The sequence below is a fragment of the Spermophilus citellus genome, assembly GCF_964194105.1.
Source record: "Spermophilus citellus genome assembly, chromosome: 15".
NCBI classification, from domain to species: domain Eukaryota; kingdom Metazoa; phylum Chordata; class Mammalia; order Rodentia; family Sciuridae; genus Spermophilus; species Spermophilus citellus.
The window spans coordinates 44,344,516-44,364,835 of NC_138195.1; the positions used below are offsets into that span (position 1 = coordinate 44,344,516).

The following is a 20,320-nucleotide window of genomic DNA, read 5'->3' on the forward strand; positions in this document are numbered from 1 at the left end:
GAAAGTAAAATTCTCATTTAGTCGAAAAAATCTCCTGCTTAGCAAAATGAAGTCTCCCTAATATGTGCTTTTTCTCTTCACTCCCAGTTGTTCCAGGACTGAATTGCTATGTAGCAGCAAGTACTTATGAGCAAGTGGGGAGAACTAATGACTCTCCTGTGCCCACCTTGAAGCATATGGGTCAGCTACTGTGGTGAAAAGGCTGATTTCCCAGTCTTCACAGGATGGGTGACCCATGATGACCCCATGTCATCACTCACAGTCAGACTAAATGCCTCACCTCCTCTGAGACCCTCCCTCATGCTCTGGGGAGCCGCCTCCCACATGGTCACATAGTCAGCCACCCCCTGGCAGGGGCATCCTCTCTCTGGCAGGCCATGGCACATCTCGCCTCCCTGCACTATGACCAGGTCCTCTCTGGTAGCCTCGTATTGCTCACAGTAATGCTGTAAGCACCCTGATGTCAGGACCTGTCACTCTTTGGTCTTTATACCCCTACTTGGACAGAGACTGCCTTTCACCGTGTAGTCTTGTTCATAAATACTTAAAACCTTCCATATATAGTTGGCTCTCAGTCTCTGTGTTCTGCATCCAAGATTGAGCCAACCAGAGATGGAAAATATTCAGAGAAAAACTGCATCAGTACTGACAGGTACAGCTATTTTCCTTGTCATCATTCCCTAGACAGCGCAGTAGGAGAACCACGTATACAGTACTTACGTTGTATGTGCTCCAGAGAGTATTTGAAGTGCACCAGAAGGTATGCCTAGGTTATATGTAAATATTTGCATTTTATATAAGGAAATTGCGTATCTGCAAATGTTGGTAACCTTGGGGGTCCTAGAACCAAACCTGTGGATACCAAGGAATGATTGCACCCTTCTGGTTTGGAAAATAAAAGAACCATCCACATCTCAGAAACTTGTAAGTGGCTATTGTCTGAACTACACTACAAACCCGCTAAGCTACAAACCCTTTTCTCCCTCTTAAGAATGTCCAAACCAGCCAGGTGCAGTGGCCCATGTCTGTAATCTCTGCAGCTCAGGAAGCTGAGGCAGAAGGATCACAAGTTCAAAGCCAGCCTCAGCAACTTAGCAAGGCCCTAAGCAACTCAGAGAGACTCTGTCTCTAAATAAAACATAAAAAAGGGCTGGGGTGTGGCTCAGTGGTCAAGTGCCCCTGAGTTCAATACTCCCCCCCAAAAATGTCCAAAGCAAATAGCCATGTCCTGACAGCCCAGTCTCCAAGATCCCAGGAAGCTGCTCATTCCCATGGGAAGCATCTGCTGCTGGGTGTGTGTCAGGGCGCCAGCTGCAGGAGGTAAGATGCCCCCTGACCTGCTCCATTTCCTGTTCAACTGAACAGCCCCAGACCTTCAGACCAAGAGGATTTGGCCAAAGGTAGAGGGAATGGTAAGACATGAGGAAGGACTTCCAGACAGAGAACACAGGCTATGTGGGGGGGGGGGGCAGGGGACAGGGGTCTGCATAAGTGGTTGGGAGCATGGGCGGGGGAGGACAGGTGGCTTGGCTGGCCAAGAACAGACCCCCACATCTCCGTGAGACAACGTGTAGGAGTACCCTTTGATACTTTTCCGCCATGACCCATAATAAGAAGTACAATTTTTCATCATGACCCAGAATACATACCTGTGAATGCACATAGTAAAACTGAAATTAAAAGGCACAAAATAGTAATTATTATGCTCCGTGTGATGTACCCTGGCATTTTCTATTCTGCTCCATTTAGAAATTGATGGGCTCAGCCCACTAATTTGACATTACAATTCACTCGTGGATCACAACCTGCAACTTGAAATAATCCGCCCTTTTGTGTCCCCACTATTTTAGAGGAGCTTCAGGGCTTTCAACTTCCTGCTCTACGCCATGCTCCCAACCCGCTGAGCACCTGCTATATGCCAGAGGCTCACTGCCGCGGGAACGGGGAACAGGTAGCTCCCGAGAGGAGAGGACATGACCACCCTCACACAGAGAAGGGTCCCACATACAGACCAGAGGGGTGACTGCATGGGTGGCAGCAGCAGAGGCAGCCACATGTCACAAGGACAAGAGACGTGAGGGCACTCAGCCACCCTGAACACCAAGGACACGAGAGAAGTCTGTTCCTTGCACCTGCGGAGGACCCAGCCCTTGTCCCCTCCAGGGAATGAAGCCCTCGATCCTCCTCTTCCCCCCAAATGGCCCAAAGGGTGGAGGAAGATCAGAAGCAGCGCTGTTCAGGAACAGAGGGTGACGGGGCAGGCCCGAGGCTCCTTCAGGAGGTCCCTCGGGTGGAGTCCTTCTGATGGACCTGGGGGATTGCTTCAGAGCCCCCCATCTCTTCTCTACTCTCGGTTCTAAAGCTTTATGACAACTCATATGTCTCAAAGTTTTCTCTCATAAAAATCTGGTTTTATTTTTCCAATGCCCTGAAGACTCAGAAAAGCAAAGCCACTGAAGGCACCCAGGCTGCTGCTGATTATCCTAACGAGATCCTGCAGGAGATCGGGACAACCTGGAAAAGTCCAAAGGGCTTGGCACAGTCCTCACCACTGCTGTGGTTCTAGGCCCCCACCCAGCTGCCCTGCGCTGCTTGCCCCCGTCCATGGGGCTGTGAAGGGTGGAGCGCGGCCCTCTTACTGGTTTGGGAAGAGAGAAGCCACCCAACGAACCAGAACGGATCAGGGAGAGGGGGCAGTGGGGAGAGTCCAACCAGGGGACAGTGACTGCCTCCATATCCCTCTGGGGGCCAAGGGAAAACAACCATGGCCTCCTGCCATGGAGTGGCCTCCCTGGGGTCTGCTGAGCATCTGCTGGACAGGGGCAGCTCCCCCAGCCCTGCCCCTGTTCTGGCATCACCATAGACCCCAGAGCTGGCAGAGACTGGGCTGCAGGAGGCTCGATTACCTGACCAGGTGTGCACAAGCACTTGACCATGAAGGCTGGGTGAATCATCTGTCAAATGGGGGTGATCGCCCTGTAGATGCCCAAGTATGCACAAGCATCGTGGGTAACCTACAAGACGCTTCTGTGAGTAGTCATTACTGTCACTGCAGAAGGCAGGGAGCCAAAGCAGCCTCTCTCTGCTGAGGGGCTGTTGCTCTGTCCTGTGGGAAGGGAAGCAGTAGGAGGTTTGCCCCCCAACCCCACTGCACACTTTGGTGAAAGTCACTTCATGAACTGCAGGCGGCACAGATGCCCACCCCACCTGCTCCCCTGCTGGGGGGACAGTCCCCTTCTCATCTCTGTCCTTCTTGGGGTGGTCTTATCTTTCAAGAGGAAAAATGAGAAGAAACCAAGGCACAGAGAGCTGACGTGAGTCTTCCAAGGCCAGTCGGGAAGTGGGGATGCCCCAGGCCGGGTTCTGTTCCACCCTCCTGTCTGCCAGCCACATGCTCAGCTCTGGCCTTGGCATGGCTACTAAGGCCCTTGCTGGGTTCTGTCCTACTGAGATAAGCAGTGGAAGGAGGCAGAGACACAGGAAGGGCCTTCGTGACAGAGAGGCATGGGAGGGAGGACCCGGCAAGGAGGGCCTGGCCAGAGTGCAGGGGCCAAAGGGCCCAGCAGCCAGAGCCTAGAGGCCAAGAGGGAGCACTTCTGGGCATGCTCCTTCTGCTGCGCAGAGACCCAAGTGACTGGTGAGCTGGCCCAGGCGCAGGCTGCTCAGGGACCCTGGCCTTGGAGCTCAACACTGAACCACAAGTCCCTCCCCAGAGGCTTCCCAGAGGTCAGGCAACAGCCCCGGAACCTCACAGGTCAGCAAGGCCTATGGCCCTGCCCGCAGCATCCCTGACTCACCGCTGGCATGAGGCGCAGGCCACTCCCCACCAGAGAGCCCAGACCCCTTGAAAGGCTCTGCTTTTAATCAAATGACATAATGACTGTAAAAGGACTTAGGAAAACAGGAGCAAAACTGAAGGGGATTAGAATTAACACTGGTGACACGAGAACGGCATTAAAATTAGAGGCAAAATGGGAGGGTGAAAGGGGTCAGGGCAGCTGAAGGAGGGGCCGAGGAGGAGAGGACGTGAGGAGACCCTGCGACCCAGCGGGCGCCCGCTTCTCTCTGGGGAGACTGGCTGCTAGGCGAGAGGACGCTCAGCTCTGCAAGGTCCTGACGAGGCGGCAAGGTGTATAATTGCTGCCGGAGGAGGGAGGCCGCTCCCCTGGCTCAGCAGAACCCAGCCCCCGCGGCTGCTGTTTGCAGAAGGCACACATCAGACACCATGGGTGCCCGATGGTGAGGGCCCTGGGAGGCCGGGCTCAAAGAGGACCGTGGTGTACCCTGGGAGGCTGTTCTGTCCAGTGGTCCCTGTTTCGCAACAGGGAGGAGCTCACTGTGAAGGCGGGAAGGCAGTGGGCGTAAGCGTACAGAGGGCACCAACTGAAGAGTCTTGGAGACATCCAGAGACTCAGAGAGGGACAGCCTGTGGTCCACAGGGGCCCAGCTGGTTCAGGGACACACTGTAGGAAGCTCTGGCTATCTACCTCCCAGTGAAAGCCAATGCCCAAGTCATCACCTGGCAGGTGGCAGGACCACACACTGGTCACCCTCCCAGGTCCACAACTTTTTGCTCAGGTGTCTTGGACCAGTAAGCCCACGCTTCCCCTCATGCCTGTGACAGCCCAACTCCAGAGCCCTGTGCCCTGCAGGGCCTAATGTGGCAACTCCAGGTCAGAGGGTGGCGCCCACTCACCCACGATCTCATTCTCCTCCAGATTGATGGTCTCCAGCGAGGGCAGGGTGGTGAGGTGCTCGGGGAAGTCTTGAAACTGATTCCGAGACAGGTCAATGACCTTGAGGTGCTGCAGGCTGCCCACCTCAGTGGGCAGGCGGTGCAGGAAGTTCCCCTCCAGGTGGAGCTCTACATGGGGGAAAGGAGAGGAGGTGAGAAGGGAGCTGCCCCGACACCGCGGGACTGCTGCCCGGTGGTGGCCTAGGCTCAGCAAGGAAGCCCCAGGCCCCAGAGGAAGTCCACTAATTGGCCCACTCCACGTCTGCTGACCCTGTGGAAAGAGTGATGTTCCACCACTGCCCAGAACCTGCCATCATTCCAGCAGAAGCCACCTGCTTCTGGCTTTAGAATGAAGGCTCTCAGCAGAAGCCCGGGCCTGGACAAAGAGCCAGGATGTGCTGCTTCCCATCAGACAAGGCCTGGATGGGGCGGGTCAGGATGGGCAGCCCCCCTAAGCAACCCCACTCATCAAGACCCTCTCTGCTCCAGGGGCCACCAAGGGTAGCCAGTGTTTCCATGTCATGTGTCCTTGCTCCCTGCCCAGTCACAGGCAATGAGCCTTGGCCGTATTCCTGCCCCAGAGCCGCTGCTGTGAAAGCTGGCCAGCAGCCCATAGTGGAACCTGCGGGAGAGGGGCTGGGCCAGCGGGAGTCCTCCACTGAGAACCTGGCCCAGGCAGTGCTGAGGTGGACCCAGGTGGAGGCTTAAGCGGAAATGTCTGAGACAGAGGCTGGGGAGGCCATAGAGACCCTGTGCAGCAAGCGAGCAGGGTGAGGGGCAAAACCAGGGTCAGTGACACAAAGGGAGGATAATGCAGGGCTACAAGAGGGGGATCCGGAGTCCCCACTGCCTGGGTGCAGACCCCAACTGCGCACGTACAGCCGTTCACGCAGAACGTCACTTGGCCTCAGTTTCCTCATCTGAACAAGGGAGCTGATGCTCATCTCTGCCTGGTAAGGCTGCTGGGCAGGAGTCACAGAGCAGGGGTGAAGAAGCCTCGGGGTGGGGTGTCCCGTGCGCCATCTTGAAAGGCTTCATCATTTTGCCCTGGTAATTTTGTAAGGAGTGCTAGGGTCACAGTGCTGAGCTCAGACCTGGCCTGCCTTCCTGCAACAGGCCCTTGGCAACTGCTCCCCTGTTCCCTGGGGCCCCAGGACCTACCTGGGCTCCCCCTTCCCCTCCCTGCTCTGTGACTCTTGCAACCCACCACTCCCAGCAGGGAAGGTCCAAGTCAGGCCTATAGGTCTGGTGCTATATCTGGGTGGAGCATGGTGACAACTGGTAGCCCCTCCTGTCCAGGGCTCAGGGACAGCAGCACCTCGGTAAGCTTGGTGGGTGACCCGCTGGAGGATGAGTCTTGGACGGAGTGAGCCTCTCACCCACCCTTGACCAGGTCCTAGCAGGTCCTGATTCCCAGGTTTAAAGATCCTTGGAGTTGCCCATCTGCTATGGCTTAGGGTGGGGGGAACTTAGGAAGGGGAGACACCTGGCTCACCTTCCCCAATCACCCCTGGCCAGGGAAAAGAACAGTAATCTAATATCTGGTAGGAGCAAACACCTAGCCACCATCAGATCTGAGCGCAAGTGTACGTGCGGGGAAACGAGCTGAGCACTTGTGAGTCTGCACCAACTCTCTTCCTCCTTCCGCCTCCCTGAGGTCAGTGTCAGTCCCCTTGTTCAGATGAGGAAACTGAGGCCCAACTGGGTCGTGAACAGCTGAGGACGGCACTGCTGGGGTTTGCCCTCAGGCAGCGGGGACTCCCAATCCCCCTCAAGTTGCTCCTTCTGGCCCACTCAAAGCACCCCTGGAAATGAGCCACACAGCACAAGCCGTATAATTTCTTGATTTTACATGCTGGTTAAATGCTCTGAAAAATGCACTTAAAGCCAGCATTCTAAAACACAAAGACGAATGGCAAAAACTCACGCTAAGTTTTTATTTTTCCTGGCTTTGAATGACAGGAGATAGCAAATGGAAAACACCCCAACATTCTAAGGACAGACAGCAGAGAAAGGGAAAAGCTTCCTGTGGACTTTTAAGGCACTTTTCCCGGAACAAGAATCCCGTCTTTGCTCATGCTCACGCAGAGCTCCATGATTAAAGCCTGGCTTGCGGAGTCACTCCGAGGGTTCCCCACAGTGAGCAGAACCCCTGCCTCCTCCCCAGGGCCCCTCCCACCCCCCCCACACACACACGTACAGAGGACAGGCAGGAAGTGCATCTGATTCATCTGGTCCCTACAACCAGCCTCCTGCAGGGTACCTTGAGGTCACTCAGCAAATGTTTGATGAGTCATAACTCTTCTCCCCTCAGGAGGCAAACAGAAGGCGGGGGAGGCCTGGAGTGCCCCCTGCTGTCCCATCCTTGGGGACATCCTGAACTCAAGTTCCATCGGATCACCTAGGTTGCCTTCAGCAGTCAGGTTCTGAGATAACCCCACCCCAATCAGAAAGCACCCCATCCGGGCCACCATCAGAAGGTCCCAGGGGTCGAGGTGACACTGCACAACATCTAGTCTGGTGTTTCCAAGTGTGCCTTTGCCAACAGCATTTCCTTGAGCACTCGTGCAGGCTGCTGCCTCAGAGCCTTGAACTTGAGGTTCCCTCTTTTAAAATGCTCAGGACCTATTTACATACAAGGCTATCTGTTGTGTCTTTACTGATTAAAGACAAGTCGCATCATCTATGTCTTTACTTAAATGTCTCCCTGCTAAATCCCCTGCCCCTGATTGCCGTCCCCTTCCCCTGCAGAACTGACCTCAGCAGTGTCCACTGCTTCCTCTCATATTGACCTGCTTGGACACAGTCTGCCTCCTCCTGGGAACTCAGGCTGCACACACACACCAGGCTTTGCCCCAGTTGTAGAAAAACACAACCCCCGCCCAGTCCACAGAGGGCTCTCCATAAATATTTGATGAGCACACAAATGAACACATCGATGAATTTCAGTACTAAAATTTCTGCCTCACATATACCATCATTCTTCCTTAAATTGATTTGTTCTTTTTTATTTATACAAAAAGAAAAAATTGTTATTGCTTTCTCTAAAAATAATGTTGTTCAGTTCTCACTGGACACTGTTGCTGCCAGAAGCATCTGGGCTCTAGGCAGATGATCCAGGTGGACGGGGGTGAGGAGAGCACATTCCAGGCAGGGGCAGCTGCTCTTCAGAGGCTCTCAGAAACCACTTCCCCTTGAAATGGGCTCTCCATGAGAACAAATCCCGATTTCCTGGCTGGTTGGTGTTTCTTGAAGCTTTCATGTTCTAGGAACATGTGGCCTCCATCTGTGTGGTTTGGCTGCCCACGACACCTCCAATCCCCAGTCCACAACCTGTCTGCCATCGAAGCCTGAAACAGGCCATTTAGGGAGCCAGGCTGGCTCGGCCCGGGCGGCGGTCCTTGGAACTGAACCCAGGGGTACTCAACCACTGAGCCCCATCCCCAGCCCTTTTTATACTTTTTTTTTTTTTTTAAAGAGAGAGTGAGAGAGGAGAGAGAGTGAGAATTTTTTTTTTTAATATTTATTTTTTAGTTTTCGGCGGACACAACATCTCTGTTTGTATGTGGTGCTGAGGATCGAACCTGGGCCGCACGCATGCGAGGCGAGCGCGCTACCGCTTGAGCCATATCCCCAGCCCCCCTTTTTATACTTAATTTAGAGACAGGGTCTCACTGAGTTTCTGAGGGCCTCGCCAAGTTGCTGAGGCTGGCTTTGAACTCGTGATCCTCCTGCCTCAGCCTCTTGAGCCTCTGGGATTCCAGGTGAGCGCCACCGTGCCCAGCTCACAGGGCATTTTTGAAGACAGAATAGAGCTCTGCTTGCAGGTGTTCAGTGCTGCAGACCAGGCAGTAGCCAGTGTCCCCAAATGACCAGGCTTATTTTCATTTCCATATTTGGGAATATCAGCGTGCTTATGTCCCCACACCCTAGCCCTCTCTCCTCCCTCCCCAGAACCTGCTGTGCTCTGCTCGATCTCATCTACTGGCTTCGCAGATGTCCAGGGCACAAGGCCCATGTCCACAAGTGAGGGTGTGACCCCAGGCCCAGGGAGAGAGGCCCCCTGCACCTTCTTCCCAGGGCTCACGGAGAGGGGCTGGACAGCATGGGGGTGACATGCAGGCTCTGGAGCCAGATGTCCTGGGGTTCAAAATCAGACTCTGCCACCTCCTGACTGCGCAGCCTCAGGCGAGTTGTTCATTTATCTTTGCCTCAGTTTCTTCAACGTAAAGGGAGAATGGTAATCGATACAGGGTTGTAGTGCTGTTTAAATGAATTAAGACACAAAAACAGGCTTTCAGAAGGGCTGGCTCACAGTGAAGCAGTAAGCACGCAGAACAGAAAGACAGACGGACAGGCAGGTAGATACGGCCCCTGAGAGAATGAGTAATCTGGTTAGTACTCAGTTACCTACTAGACTCGAATCACTAACTGCCTGAGCTTAGGCTCAGAAGAGAAGAACGTGCTCTTTGCTTGAAGCTTTAGTAAACACCAGGCCACCCTGGGCTGTGTGGGAAAGCCCCTGCAGGGGCCAAGGCACTAGGGAGCAGGGGTTTGCAGTGAGCAGATAAATGTGGCCACACCATTAGCCTGAGGGGTCTCAGAACCTTCTGGCCCAGTCCCCTCAAGAGAAGAGGCCAGACCCCACAGCTCAGGAGGTGACCGGGGGAACTGGTGGATAGTGGGGAGTTTGTTACCTATAATTTTCTGACATGTTCAGAATTCTTATTAAAAAAAAAAAAAAAGATCAGGGTGGCGCATGCCGGTAATCCCAGCTACTCAGGAGACTAAGGCAGGAGGGCCACAAGTTTAAGGCCAGTTTAGCAGTTTAGCAAGAATTTGCTTCAAAATTTAAAAAAAAAAAAAGTTAAAAGGGCTGGGGATATAGCTCAGTGGTAAAGCGCCCTTGGATTCAATCCCCAGCACCAAGAGATAAAGAAGGAAAATAAAACAAAACAAAAAAGATAGCCTTTATCACACGATTCAGGGTTGAGTCTGATCATAACCCCTAAGTGACTCAGTACACAAGCATCTCCTCCCAAAGGTGGACTCCCAGGGCATTACGGGAGCTGCCCGTGGGCCTGGCCTGTACTGTGGGTGTTCCCGAGTACGCGGTGTCTGTTTCCATCCATGGATTTACCTCCCATTGGTTCTGTCTCTCTGGAGAATCCCAGGGTGCTCTATGGAGGTCTCAGCGGCCTGACCAGAAGGTCCAGCAGTGCAGCCTGACCATAAGGACCTGAGGCAGCATCCGGGCTGGGTGGAGCCTCTCTTCTCTCCCAGGGCCTGGGGCAGGAACTTCCTGCCACGGATCAGCACAGGGATGACAGAGGCAGGGCCACCTCATCAGGAAGCTTAGAGCCAAGAGGCTTTGTTCAGTGCTCTGGAGATGAGAACCCGGGTCACAGCCAGTCTAGGAAGGTCCTGGTGTCCCTCAGCTGCTCAGTGGAGCACGTTTGGTCTTCCTTATAACTGTGTTAAAGTCAACGACACTCTCGAGAGGTCTCAGGGTGACCAGAGAGGCTTTCCTGCCTGCAGCTCCAGTGGGTCTGCCTCCTAGGCTGTTCACGTGCAGCTTCAGGGAGGGTGTGAGGCAGGGGACAGGGTGTGTGGCCCTCTGCCTGGCTCCAAAGACCCTAGACAGAAGCCAAGCGAAAGGATCTTTGTCTGTTCCTGCTTGCTACCCACGTCGTCCTCACCTGGGACAGTCTGCTCGCCCCTGGTGTCCCTGAAGGCTCACTGGAGCCCCCACGTTGAGAGGCCTCAGGAGCTGGGTACGGTGGAGCATGGGGGCTCCTTGTTCCCTAGAGCTGCCTTACGCTGACCATCGGTGAGGCCACTGCCCCTCCACCATGGAGACCAGGGAACTGCTGGTTAGCAAGTATCACCCAGAGAGAGCAAGGCAGCTCCCCACCGAGGACAGAGGGCGAAGGACCAGCACTGGGGCAGTGAGAAACAGCGGCCATGTGGGGGTGCTGGATAGGAAGGGTTGACATGGCCCAGCAAAGGGGATAACGGTGCCCCAGGAGGCCCCTGGGCTGGGTTCAGGAAAAGTACGGAAAGATGTCAGGCTTCAGCTCCAAGAAGAAAGACTGAAGCTGCTGTGGATCTAGACCTGGGCCGGATCAGGAGCCCGGGGGTTCAGCTGGGACCCTCCATAGAGAGCCCAGGGCCTGAGGCAGAGTGGGCACTCGGGAGATGTGTGCTTCACAAATGAACAAGTAAACGGGGGGACAAACGAAGGTGACTGACCTTAAACTCCCCAGTTCTCCCTACTGCTCCCGGGTCCAGCACACGGCTAACCCTGCAACAGGCTGTTGTCCTTCCCTGGCAGGGCCAGGCCTTCACCTCCAGGAGAGCTGCCCGCCCCAGCCTTTGAGCATTATCATTTTTAGTACAAGGACACCCCAAATCCGTCGCGGGACATATTCACATTACCAGTCATTCCCTGCTCGTCTGAAATTCCCCTCTAAGTGGGTGTCCTATACTTTCTTTTGTCCCACCTGGGAAGGTGATTCTGGTGGCCCCGCCTTCACGGGCCAACCTGGGGTCGGCCATGCCCTGCTCTCCAGCCCCCAACAATCACTGCAGTCACCGCGCTCCCAGGGAGAACCCCGACCGCGTCGCTGCTTTCCCCCTGCCGTCTCCACCAACCCCACACATGGCCCCCTGGTCTCCAGGACCACATCACCCAGCCTCTCACAGACAAGAGGACGAAGATGTGGGAGGTTCAGTGCTTACGGACAAATCCTGCCACTGCCACTGGAGATCATCACGTGCAGCCCACTTCTCCTTGTGCCATCCCCCAAGACCCCCTCGGCATTAGCCAAACTTCTGGCAACCAGATGGCCCACTTCCCTGGCGAAGAGTTCAAGCCAAGGTCCTGCCTCGTGTCTGCCTGGAGGTGGGTCAGAGAGGTCACTTCTCCCTCTGAGTTTCAGGGTGTCCACTCCCGAAGGCTTGGCCTGGGATCTCGGATTCCCTGGGTGGAGACAGGTCTCTGTGGCTGGCCCTCCTGCTGACGGTCTGGTCAGACTTGTAAACCCCACAGCATCCCCACCATCTCAGCATCGGAACCACCATCACGAGAACCTTCCGCCTGGCACCTTGTGTCCATCAATCCAACCCCACAAGACCCTGGGTGGAATGGGGAGGTGTCTTCCCACACTACGGGTTAGACAATGGTTTGACTATGTCCCCAGAGCTTCCTGCGCTAGAAGGCTAGACCCTAGTGTGGTGATGCTGAGGTGGTGGGACTTTTAAGAGCTGGGTCATGTGCAAGGTAAAGAGGTCATGGGGACACCGCCCTTAGGAAGGATTGATGCTGGTCTTATGGAATGGATCAGTCTTCAAGAGAGTGGGTTATTACAGACTGAGACCACCCTACGCATTTGCCTCCTTCTGCACGCGGTCCATTTCCTTTTGCTTTTCAGCCATGTTGTGACGGGGCTGCAGGCCCTTATCAGGACACCAGCACCATTCTGTTGGATCCTCCAGGTACCAGAATTCTGAGTCAAAAGAACCTCTTTACTTTATAAATTTGTCAGCCTCGGGTATTTCGTTATAGCAACACAAAACAAACTAATATACTCCACTTCTCAGGGAAACTGAGACCTGGTGAGGTCAATCAGATCAACAAGGAGGATGCTGATGAATTTACTTTCTTTTTATCTCCTATGTGGCCTGCCCTGGGCACTTTCTCTGCTGTTTCCATTCAGAGGAAGAACAACAGTGAGGCCCATAGCCTCAGTCACCTGATCATCTCCTGTGCCAACTTCCCAACTGAACACAGGCATAGCAAGGCCTGGTGTTGCTCCTTACCCTGGGGTCATGGCACCCCACCTCCTGCCCAGGGTCTCCCAGCCCTTCTCTTGGGCAGAGAGGGCCAAGGGCCTCAGGTCCCTGGGGCCACATTATGGACTCCCAAGGTTCCTTTCTGCTCTCTTCTTACAAGGTTCACAGTTGAACCAACTGGGCTCTCGGGACGTACCCACGCCATCCCACTGCCACGGTGTCCTGGCCTGAGCCCCAGTCACGGCACGTCCTCATGTCCTACTCCTGCAGGACTGACTTCTCCTTCCCCCAGCCCCCGATTACTGTGCACGTGGGCCTCACCTGCACAGCTGCCAGGCTGGCTCCGAGTGCTGAGGTCCACCTGGACAGAGGGGGGACTCTTGCTGACTCCGTGAGGCGCGGCGAGGCTGGCCTGCGGTGGTCACACAGCCAGTCCTCAGGGACAGTGCAGCTCCAAGCACACCTGCCATCAAGGGCCAATCAGTCCCTCGGCTCTGACCCCGTGTCACCGAGCAATCACGCCCCCACCTCCTGGATCCCCCAGAGGGCAGCATCAGACGTGGAGTCTGGCAGTGAAGGGTCCTTCAAATGGCCCGTGCTTAGTGCAAGAGGACTGCACCCAGAGACACTACTGCCCGCAGGGTCAGCGGGTAACGAGGCAGGAGAGAAGTCCCGAAAGCCACTCTGCTCCACAGTAGGCCTGCAAACACTCCTTTAACTGGGTCAAGGGCGAAAATGAGGCACTGAACATTCTATCTCCAAGAAAACACTACGGCAGCTCTCGCTGTACCAACGTGAGCCAAGATCTAACACATACCACCAAGTCCAAGAAGCAAGACATAAAGCCGTGCAATATCCTACTCCCATGACCAGCCTATCAAAGAGCTCTGGGTCTGGAGCCATAGTCCCGACACCATCTTCGCGTGCTGTGTGACCTTAGGTAAGTTACTCACACTCTCTGTTTCAGTTTCTTTCCTCATATAAAGAGAGATACTAAGAGAATGTACCTGACAGAAGCAAGAAGATTTGAATAATTTTATACTTGTAACGTGACTTCAACGACGCCTGCCCATAGAATGGCAGGCTACAAATGCTAACAGCAAATGCTCGCAGAGGCAGAGGCTATCTCTAGAACTGGCAATGGAGGGTGCCTGGACAGGGAGCTGGACATCTGAGGACAGGACTGAGAGAGCCTTATTTTTCCCGAGTGTCCTTTTCAGCTCTTGGCCTGAATGCGTCTAGTGCCTGTTCAAAACATAAAGAAGTATGCGGGACACACTTTTACAAATGAAGCCGTGGAGCGGGAGGGTATGGCAGGGACGGGAAGGACGGTCCAAAACTGAATGGGCAGTGGCGGGGGGGGGGGGGGCATCCAGACCACAGCGCGCAGCAGGGGAGGCCGGCACTTAGAGCTGGAGGGGGGAGGGAACGGACAGACCATGACTGCAAAACCCTGTGTCACACAGGGTTACGTGAGCTTGGGCCCTGGAGGACAGAGGCATCAGAGTCATGATGTCCCAGTGTCCCAGGCGTGTCCCCTCTCCATGAGCACTGCATGAACCCCCTGCGGGGTGGGCCGTGAGGCTGCCAGGGCCTGTGAGTGTGGCAGGAGTTCCTCTCCAGGCCGCGGCAGCTCCCTCCCAGGGGGACTGAACGCACTCCTCCAGCTCTGCAGCTGGCGGCCTCTGCCCAGCGGTTCTTCAGTTCTCCGCAGCACAGCCTTCTGGCGCTCGTGCCCTCTGACCTCGGTGATCCCACCTCTGGGTTCCAACCTAAAGGTGGGGAGGCCCATGGACTTGGGTCCCTCTAACTCTGCCGGGAGGGCTGACCCCCGGCCCAGAAGCATGCAGGGGCCACGGCTGGGCCTCTGCTGAGGTCATCTAAGTAACCCCAGGGGCCAGACCCCCTTGAGAAGGGATGGCAAAAACTGATGGAGGAGATGGCCCCGTGGCCTTTCCCAAGAGGGCTCCTCGCTCCCCGGCCTTATCTTGTACAGGGGACACCTGCTCCTCATCCCCCCAGAACACCAGGAAAGATGCCCTTCCAGGCCCCTGGTAAGTACCTCCACCGTCCACTGTCCCTCTCGGCCCCTAACACCTCCTAAGATCCCTGACCCGTGTGGACAGTGGCAGCTTGGACAGAACAACACAAGGAAGAGAGGGTCCCGCCTGTCCCATTCTCCCTTGCCTCAGTGACCCCAGCTGCTTCACACTAGTTCCTCCATGCCCTCTGCCCACACCCACTGGGGACACCGGCCATGGAGCAAGGCTGGGGCAGAAATGACCTGCAGCCCTCGGATCCAGGCAGCTTGCCAGAGGGGAAGAGAAAGCCCTCCCACCTGCCCTGCTGGCTGCGGCAAAGAGGAAAATTGCAGTTTTCTCTGGCAACATGCAAAGGAGCCGCTGTGGGAAGAGCCCTGTGGCGAGGTGGGTGGGCTGCCTGGGGAGCAGCAGGGGCCCTCTGCAGACAGGCCTGGCAGGGTGCCCGCCTGCTGCAGGCCCAGAGCCTGGGGAGGATCCTGCGCGTCCTACCCGGGTTGATGGCTGGCTGGCATCTCCTGCCACACACCGAAGGAAACATTGAAAAGGGACCAGAAGCCCGTCACTGCCACAGAATCACAGAGAAGGTGCCACAAGCCCAAGAGAACATCTCAGCTCCACCTGGCCAGAGGTCAGAGTGACTGCAGCCCCCACCCTCTGGGGCCAGCTCTGACCGCTGGGCCTCTGCTGGGCCGGGTTTCCTCCAGCTCCAAGACCCTGGGGTTGGCTGGTCTCCATAGGGGCGCCCAGCCCCACTGCCCAGAACAGCCGGGACTTCGTGCCCACCTGGACCAGCTAGAGCCCTTACAGTGCCCACAGCAGCTCCTCCCCCTGTGAAGGGCAGAGGGGCCTCAGGATCTGGAGGAGGATAAAGCCTGGGGCTGGGCCTCTGAGGCCAGCCATGTCCCCAGCCTTCCTGACCCCGTGCCTTGCTGCCCAAGGCTCCTCCTGTCCTCATGTCACTCTCTGCTTCTTGGCTACCCCAACCATCCCTCCAGGACCCTTCCTGAATGTTCCCCAGGTGGACAGCTCCCAGGGCCAGGCCCTGACAACCCTGTATCCTGCTGGTCTACAACATTCAATCTGGTACCATTTTTTCCAGCTGTTTCCCAAACGCTCCTTTTCTGAAAGATGCTTTGAAAACTCCCCCTTATTTATTCGGCAAACACCTACCCATCTGTCAACCCCGGTGTTCAGCTATTTCCTTGGGAGGCTTTCTGGCTCCCCACTCGCCCCAAACAGAGCCCACTTCGCCTCCTCCGCGCCCACTGTGGCCTCAGCTCTGTCACTCACACCGTCCTGTGCCCCTCACACCTGCCTCCCTGCCAACAGAGGCCCCTCCGGGACCGCGGGCAGCTCTTAGCTGTCTTATCATCTCCAAAGAGTGTGGGCGTTACAAGGATCTAACACCAAGTGTGGGGCTGGGAGGGCCTGGGTATCCTGTCCTCCCTGGAAGGACAACGGCCTGAGGAGTCAGACTGGAGGAATCTGAGGCAGCAAGCCACTGAGGACCCTGTGAGGACCAGCCTGGCTCCACTAATGACTGACAGCTCCCTGATTTCTGTCTCCACTTCCAACCATGCCCCAACCAGAGAACCAACGGGCCCCCAACAGGCATTCAGGATGGCCCACTTCCGAGGAGCCGCTGCCCTCCCCCACACCAGCAGCCACCACTCAGACCCGCAGCCTTCCCTCTCCTCTGCCCGCCTTCATGTCTCTGCCAAGTGCAGGTGAGAGGGGCCGAGCCCAGTGCAGAACAAGAGGCCTCTGTGTTTCCCACTCGGGGGTCTCGGTTCACCTCCACAGCTGTTGTCTCGTATCCTCATGGCCTGGCAGGCCCAGGACCACTCACTCTAAAGAGCTGAGTGACCAGAAAGGAAGTGGGGAGACAGGAGGAGACAGCAGAGCCACAGCTGCACCCCGGGGCCCCTCTGCACAGGGCCCACCTGCCATTCCAGCCAACCTGTCTGGGCCCGGGGCCTCCTTGGTCTTGCTTCTTCCTTCCCTATGGTGGGTCCATCAAGGGGAAGGAATCACTTAACAATGACCCAATCCTGGTGGGGGGACATGAACCTCACAGAGGAGAGTCCCCAGTGAAGCCCTGGGAGCAGGCAGATGGTTCTCTCCTGTGGGGCTGGCGTGGCCTCCCAGGGCCTCCTCTTTACACATAAAAGAAGAGGGTTTTTCTGATCAAAGAGAAACCACAATGAAGACTCAGGCCAGAGCCATCTCGCTGAGAGCAAGTAAGACCCTCGGCTCCATCCCCGCCCTGGCCAGGACGTCCTGCCACCCACAGTGTGGAATCCCATCGGCAGGTGCTCTGGCCACCTTCATATCCCGGTGATGTGGGGGCGTCAGGAGGATGGAGCCCAGTACCCTCCAACAGACTGGACGGCAAGGGGGTCAGGAGACACGTCTCCACAGCGGGTTCTGAGAGGCGTTCCCAAGGCCCTGCCGACCAGGCTGCTGCACAGGCCCCACTGACTGATCCCAGGAGCCACCACCGCAGCCTCAAGTCCCTGGAAAGCTCCTGCCCCACACCCGCCCAGCCACGCCACTCTTAGGGATCGGTCCTCTTCCGGCAGTGGCCTCCCGCACTCCATCCCCACCCGCATCCCAGGCCTCAGAGTCTGTCCTGCCAACCTGGGCTCCTTCGGGGTGACACCCTGGCGTGCTGGCCTTTGTTTCCCTGCTGTAGACCCAGGTGTGGAAGGTGGCAGGTGCTCGAGGGACGGGTAATGGAAGACGGGTAAGCACGGAGGCCCTCTCGTCCTGCCCAAAGGAAGCTCCTGCCTGGCTGAGCTCTTCCTGGGCCCCAAGCACCCCCACCGTTCATTTTCAACCCTCTGTTCTCCTCTGGAGGGCAAAGGTCCGACCCTGCCTTGGCAGATACAGCACTAGAGGACACTCGAGCTGACCCAGGTGGCCCAGAAAGGCAGCGCTGGCCGACAAGGTGAGCAACTGCTCCGAGGCCCTGGACAGGCCCTTCCTCCCTGACTCCTTTCTCTGTCCATGAAGTGTGACGAGAGAGGCCACGCTGATGTAGCACAGGAAATCTTTCAACTGGTGGCCCGTGGGATAAATCTAACTTGCAAATATGTTTTATTGGATTTCACTTTATGCAAAACTTAGGAAAATTCACATAAAATCCTCATTTCCTGCTTCATTAAATAAGCAGAAGTGTGGGCAATGCCAGCCCTTTTCCTCTCATGATGCCCCTGGCTGATGCTGAACAGAGCATGGACTAGTTTGCCATAGTCCCCACCATTCTCTATTGCCACATGCCCAATCCAAGTCACTCAATAAATGCTAACCTCTTAGGTATTTATGTTTATAACCCTTAATTGTGACTGACAGCACTTTAGAATGGCTGGTGCAGGTACTAATGAATGTACTAATGAATGCCTCGGCCCAGGCCCACACAGATATTCTGATTCACCTGATCAAGAAAACAATGTGCCAGGTATGGTGGCTCACACCTATAATCCCAGTGGCTCAGGAGGCTGAGGCAGGAGGATCAAAAGTTTGAGGCCAGCCTCAGCAACTAAGCAAGACCCTGTCTCAAAATATAAAATAAAAAGGGCTGGGGATGTGGCTCAGTGATAAAGAGAACCTGGGTTCAATCCTTAGTACCAAAAAAGAGAGGGAAAATAGATGACAGTATTAACAGAAAAGCTCCTCGTGTGATTCTAATCCCACCAGGAACGTGAACTACCGGTCTGGGGAGCTGGCTGGCTCTGCAGCCCCATCTCTCCTGCGTAAAGCATCAGCTACAGGAAAAGAAAGGAGGGAGGCCAGGCCAGGCGACAGCACCTGTGGGAATCCCTGGGCAGCAAGCCTTGCCAGGGGCCCGCCCCGCCCCAGCCACAGGTGCTTTAGCAATGAGCTCTGTGAGCGTCCCTCAGAAGTGAGGACACAGACGAAGCCCTCCTCCTGGCCCCTCTGTGTGCACCTGGGCAGTGGCCTCTCCAGGTCCTGCCTGGCTCCTGCTGGAGTCCTTGCATAGGCCCCTCCCCTTGCTGAGTCATGTCTGCTGATCCGTGCCTCCCTCTCCCTTGTGGGCTCTGCCCCGTGCCCACGCCTCCCCAAGAAGCTGCCCAGCTCAGCTGGCTGAGACCTGCTTGCTCAAGCGGTTGAGGCAGCACCAGCATTTTGTGTTACTCATTTCTCTAAACAGGTCTCAGACCCTTTCCGTACCCCTCAATGGGGAACTCCAGGACCACCTCTGGCATTTCTCCCGCCCAACAGTTCACAACACACAAGCACCCAGGCTGCGGCTCCACTCCACAGGTGACAGAGGATGGAGGGACTGTCGTCTAGAGACGGGAGGAGGGCCACAGTAGCTGGTGCTCACTGCTCATCCATCCAGAGGAGCCGTTTCAAAAGAAATCACAATGCCCGTCCTGCTAAGCTCCCGCCTAGGTGCCTGGCCAACTGTTCTGTGTGTTCAGAGAAAATGCTCAGAGACATGTGCCAGCTCGCCTGGCCCTCGTCACTCCTGAACCCAGGAAGCAGCTCAGGAGAGCAAGGAGCCTACGGAGGATTAACGCTTCCTGTGCCTCAGAGCAAATGCCCCGTTGGTCTGCTCAGAACAGCAGACCTGGCCGGCAAGACACAGAAGCCGCCCTGGAGATTTCTAGGCTGCAGGGAGGACACAGGCCCCTCCGAAAGCCTTCCCCGGAAAGGACTTCGTGGGTGATTCATGACTGGGGACTGGCTCTAGAGACATCACTCACACAGGGTCAGTCTAAAGGAAGATGGCTGGTCACGCCCTCCTGCTGGGCTGACTGCGGCCTACCTCGGAGCTGACTGAATGTGGTCATGAACTTGCTGGTGAGGGACTTGAGCTCGTTGTTAGCCAGGGTGATGAGGTGGATCTGGTCGGAGACATTCCGCAGGACCTTGTAGATGCCGATGGGGAAGGAAACCAGCTTGCACTCGGCCAGGTCTGCAGCCAGAGGAGAAAGACGACAGTTACCTACCTGGCTGCCCAGGAACGTGCCCCAGACCCACATGGACCCTAAGCCCATCTTCCTGCCCAGCCTCCTCACCTCCGGCCTGTCTCTCCAGGGACAGGCTCCAGACCCCGCCCTCCCTCTCCAGGAGACCCCTCATCAGCATTAACTCACACCTGTCCCTCCTTCACAGACTGAACCTCAGGATTTAGCCGCGCACCTTCTCCACCACACAGACTACTAGCTGCAACACACTGAAGGCCGGACCTGCTGGCACATCGACAATCGGCATTCATAGCCGCGTCCTTCAAACCCTGAAGGACTGAGTTCCTTTGGAATCATCAGACTCAGCAGCGTCTTTGGACCACTTCAGCCAGCTGCTTGACAACATGAAATGCACACAGGCTCCGCGGCCTGACCTTCCAGTCCCATCCCGCTGCATTCAAGCCTCGGATAAGTCGCAAGAGGGAAGCTGCCCCCCAGGACAGCCCGGCAGCTCCCTGGTGTTAAACACGCTCCTACATATCAAGAGAAACGAGGACACATGGCCACGCCACACCACACACAGGTGCTCACACCAGCACCATGCACAGGAGCCTGGAAGTGAAAACGACCCAAGGACCATCAACTGCAGAACAGACCAACAAAACGGGATCGAGCCTCGTTAAGGAATATTATTCAGCAACAAAGACATGAAGCACCAGACACACTGTAATGTGACCAGACCACGGGAAACACGCCATGTCCCAGAAGTCCATCACAAAGCCCATATGCTATATGCTTCCATTCACATGGGA

The 20,320-nt window shown here is 55.9% G+C and overlaps 1 protein-coding gene across 3 annotated transcripts in view; it reads right to left on the reverse strand.

Annotated features, from left to right (window-relative positions):
- LRRC20 (leucine rich repeat containing 20) overlaps positions 1 to 20,320 on the reverse strand; it is a gene marked incomplete at its 3' end in the record, with an annotated part of 67,754 nt that overhangs the window by 16,900 nt on the left and 30,534 nt on the right. For 2 of the 3 annotated variants that reach the window (XM_081267113.1, XM_081267114.1), the window contains exons 3-4: positions 19,367 to 19,516; positions 4,697 to 4,864 (exon numbers count right to left, since the gene is read on the reverse strand). In XM_081267113.1, the coding sequence (XP_081123239.1) occupies positions 4,697 to 4,864; positions 19,367 to 19,516 (318 nt within the window). Of the gene's footprint in view, positions 1 to 1,167; positions 2,515 to 3,018; positions 3,107 to 4,696; positions 4,865 to 19,366; positions 19,517 to 20,320 lie in introns of those variants that run through there. The other variant, XM_081267112.1, reaches the window with a different exon arrangement.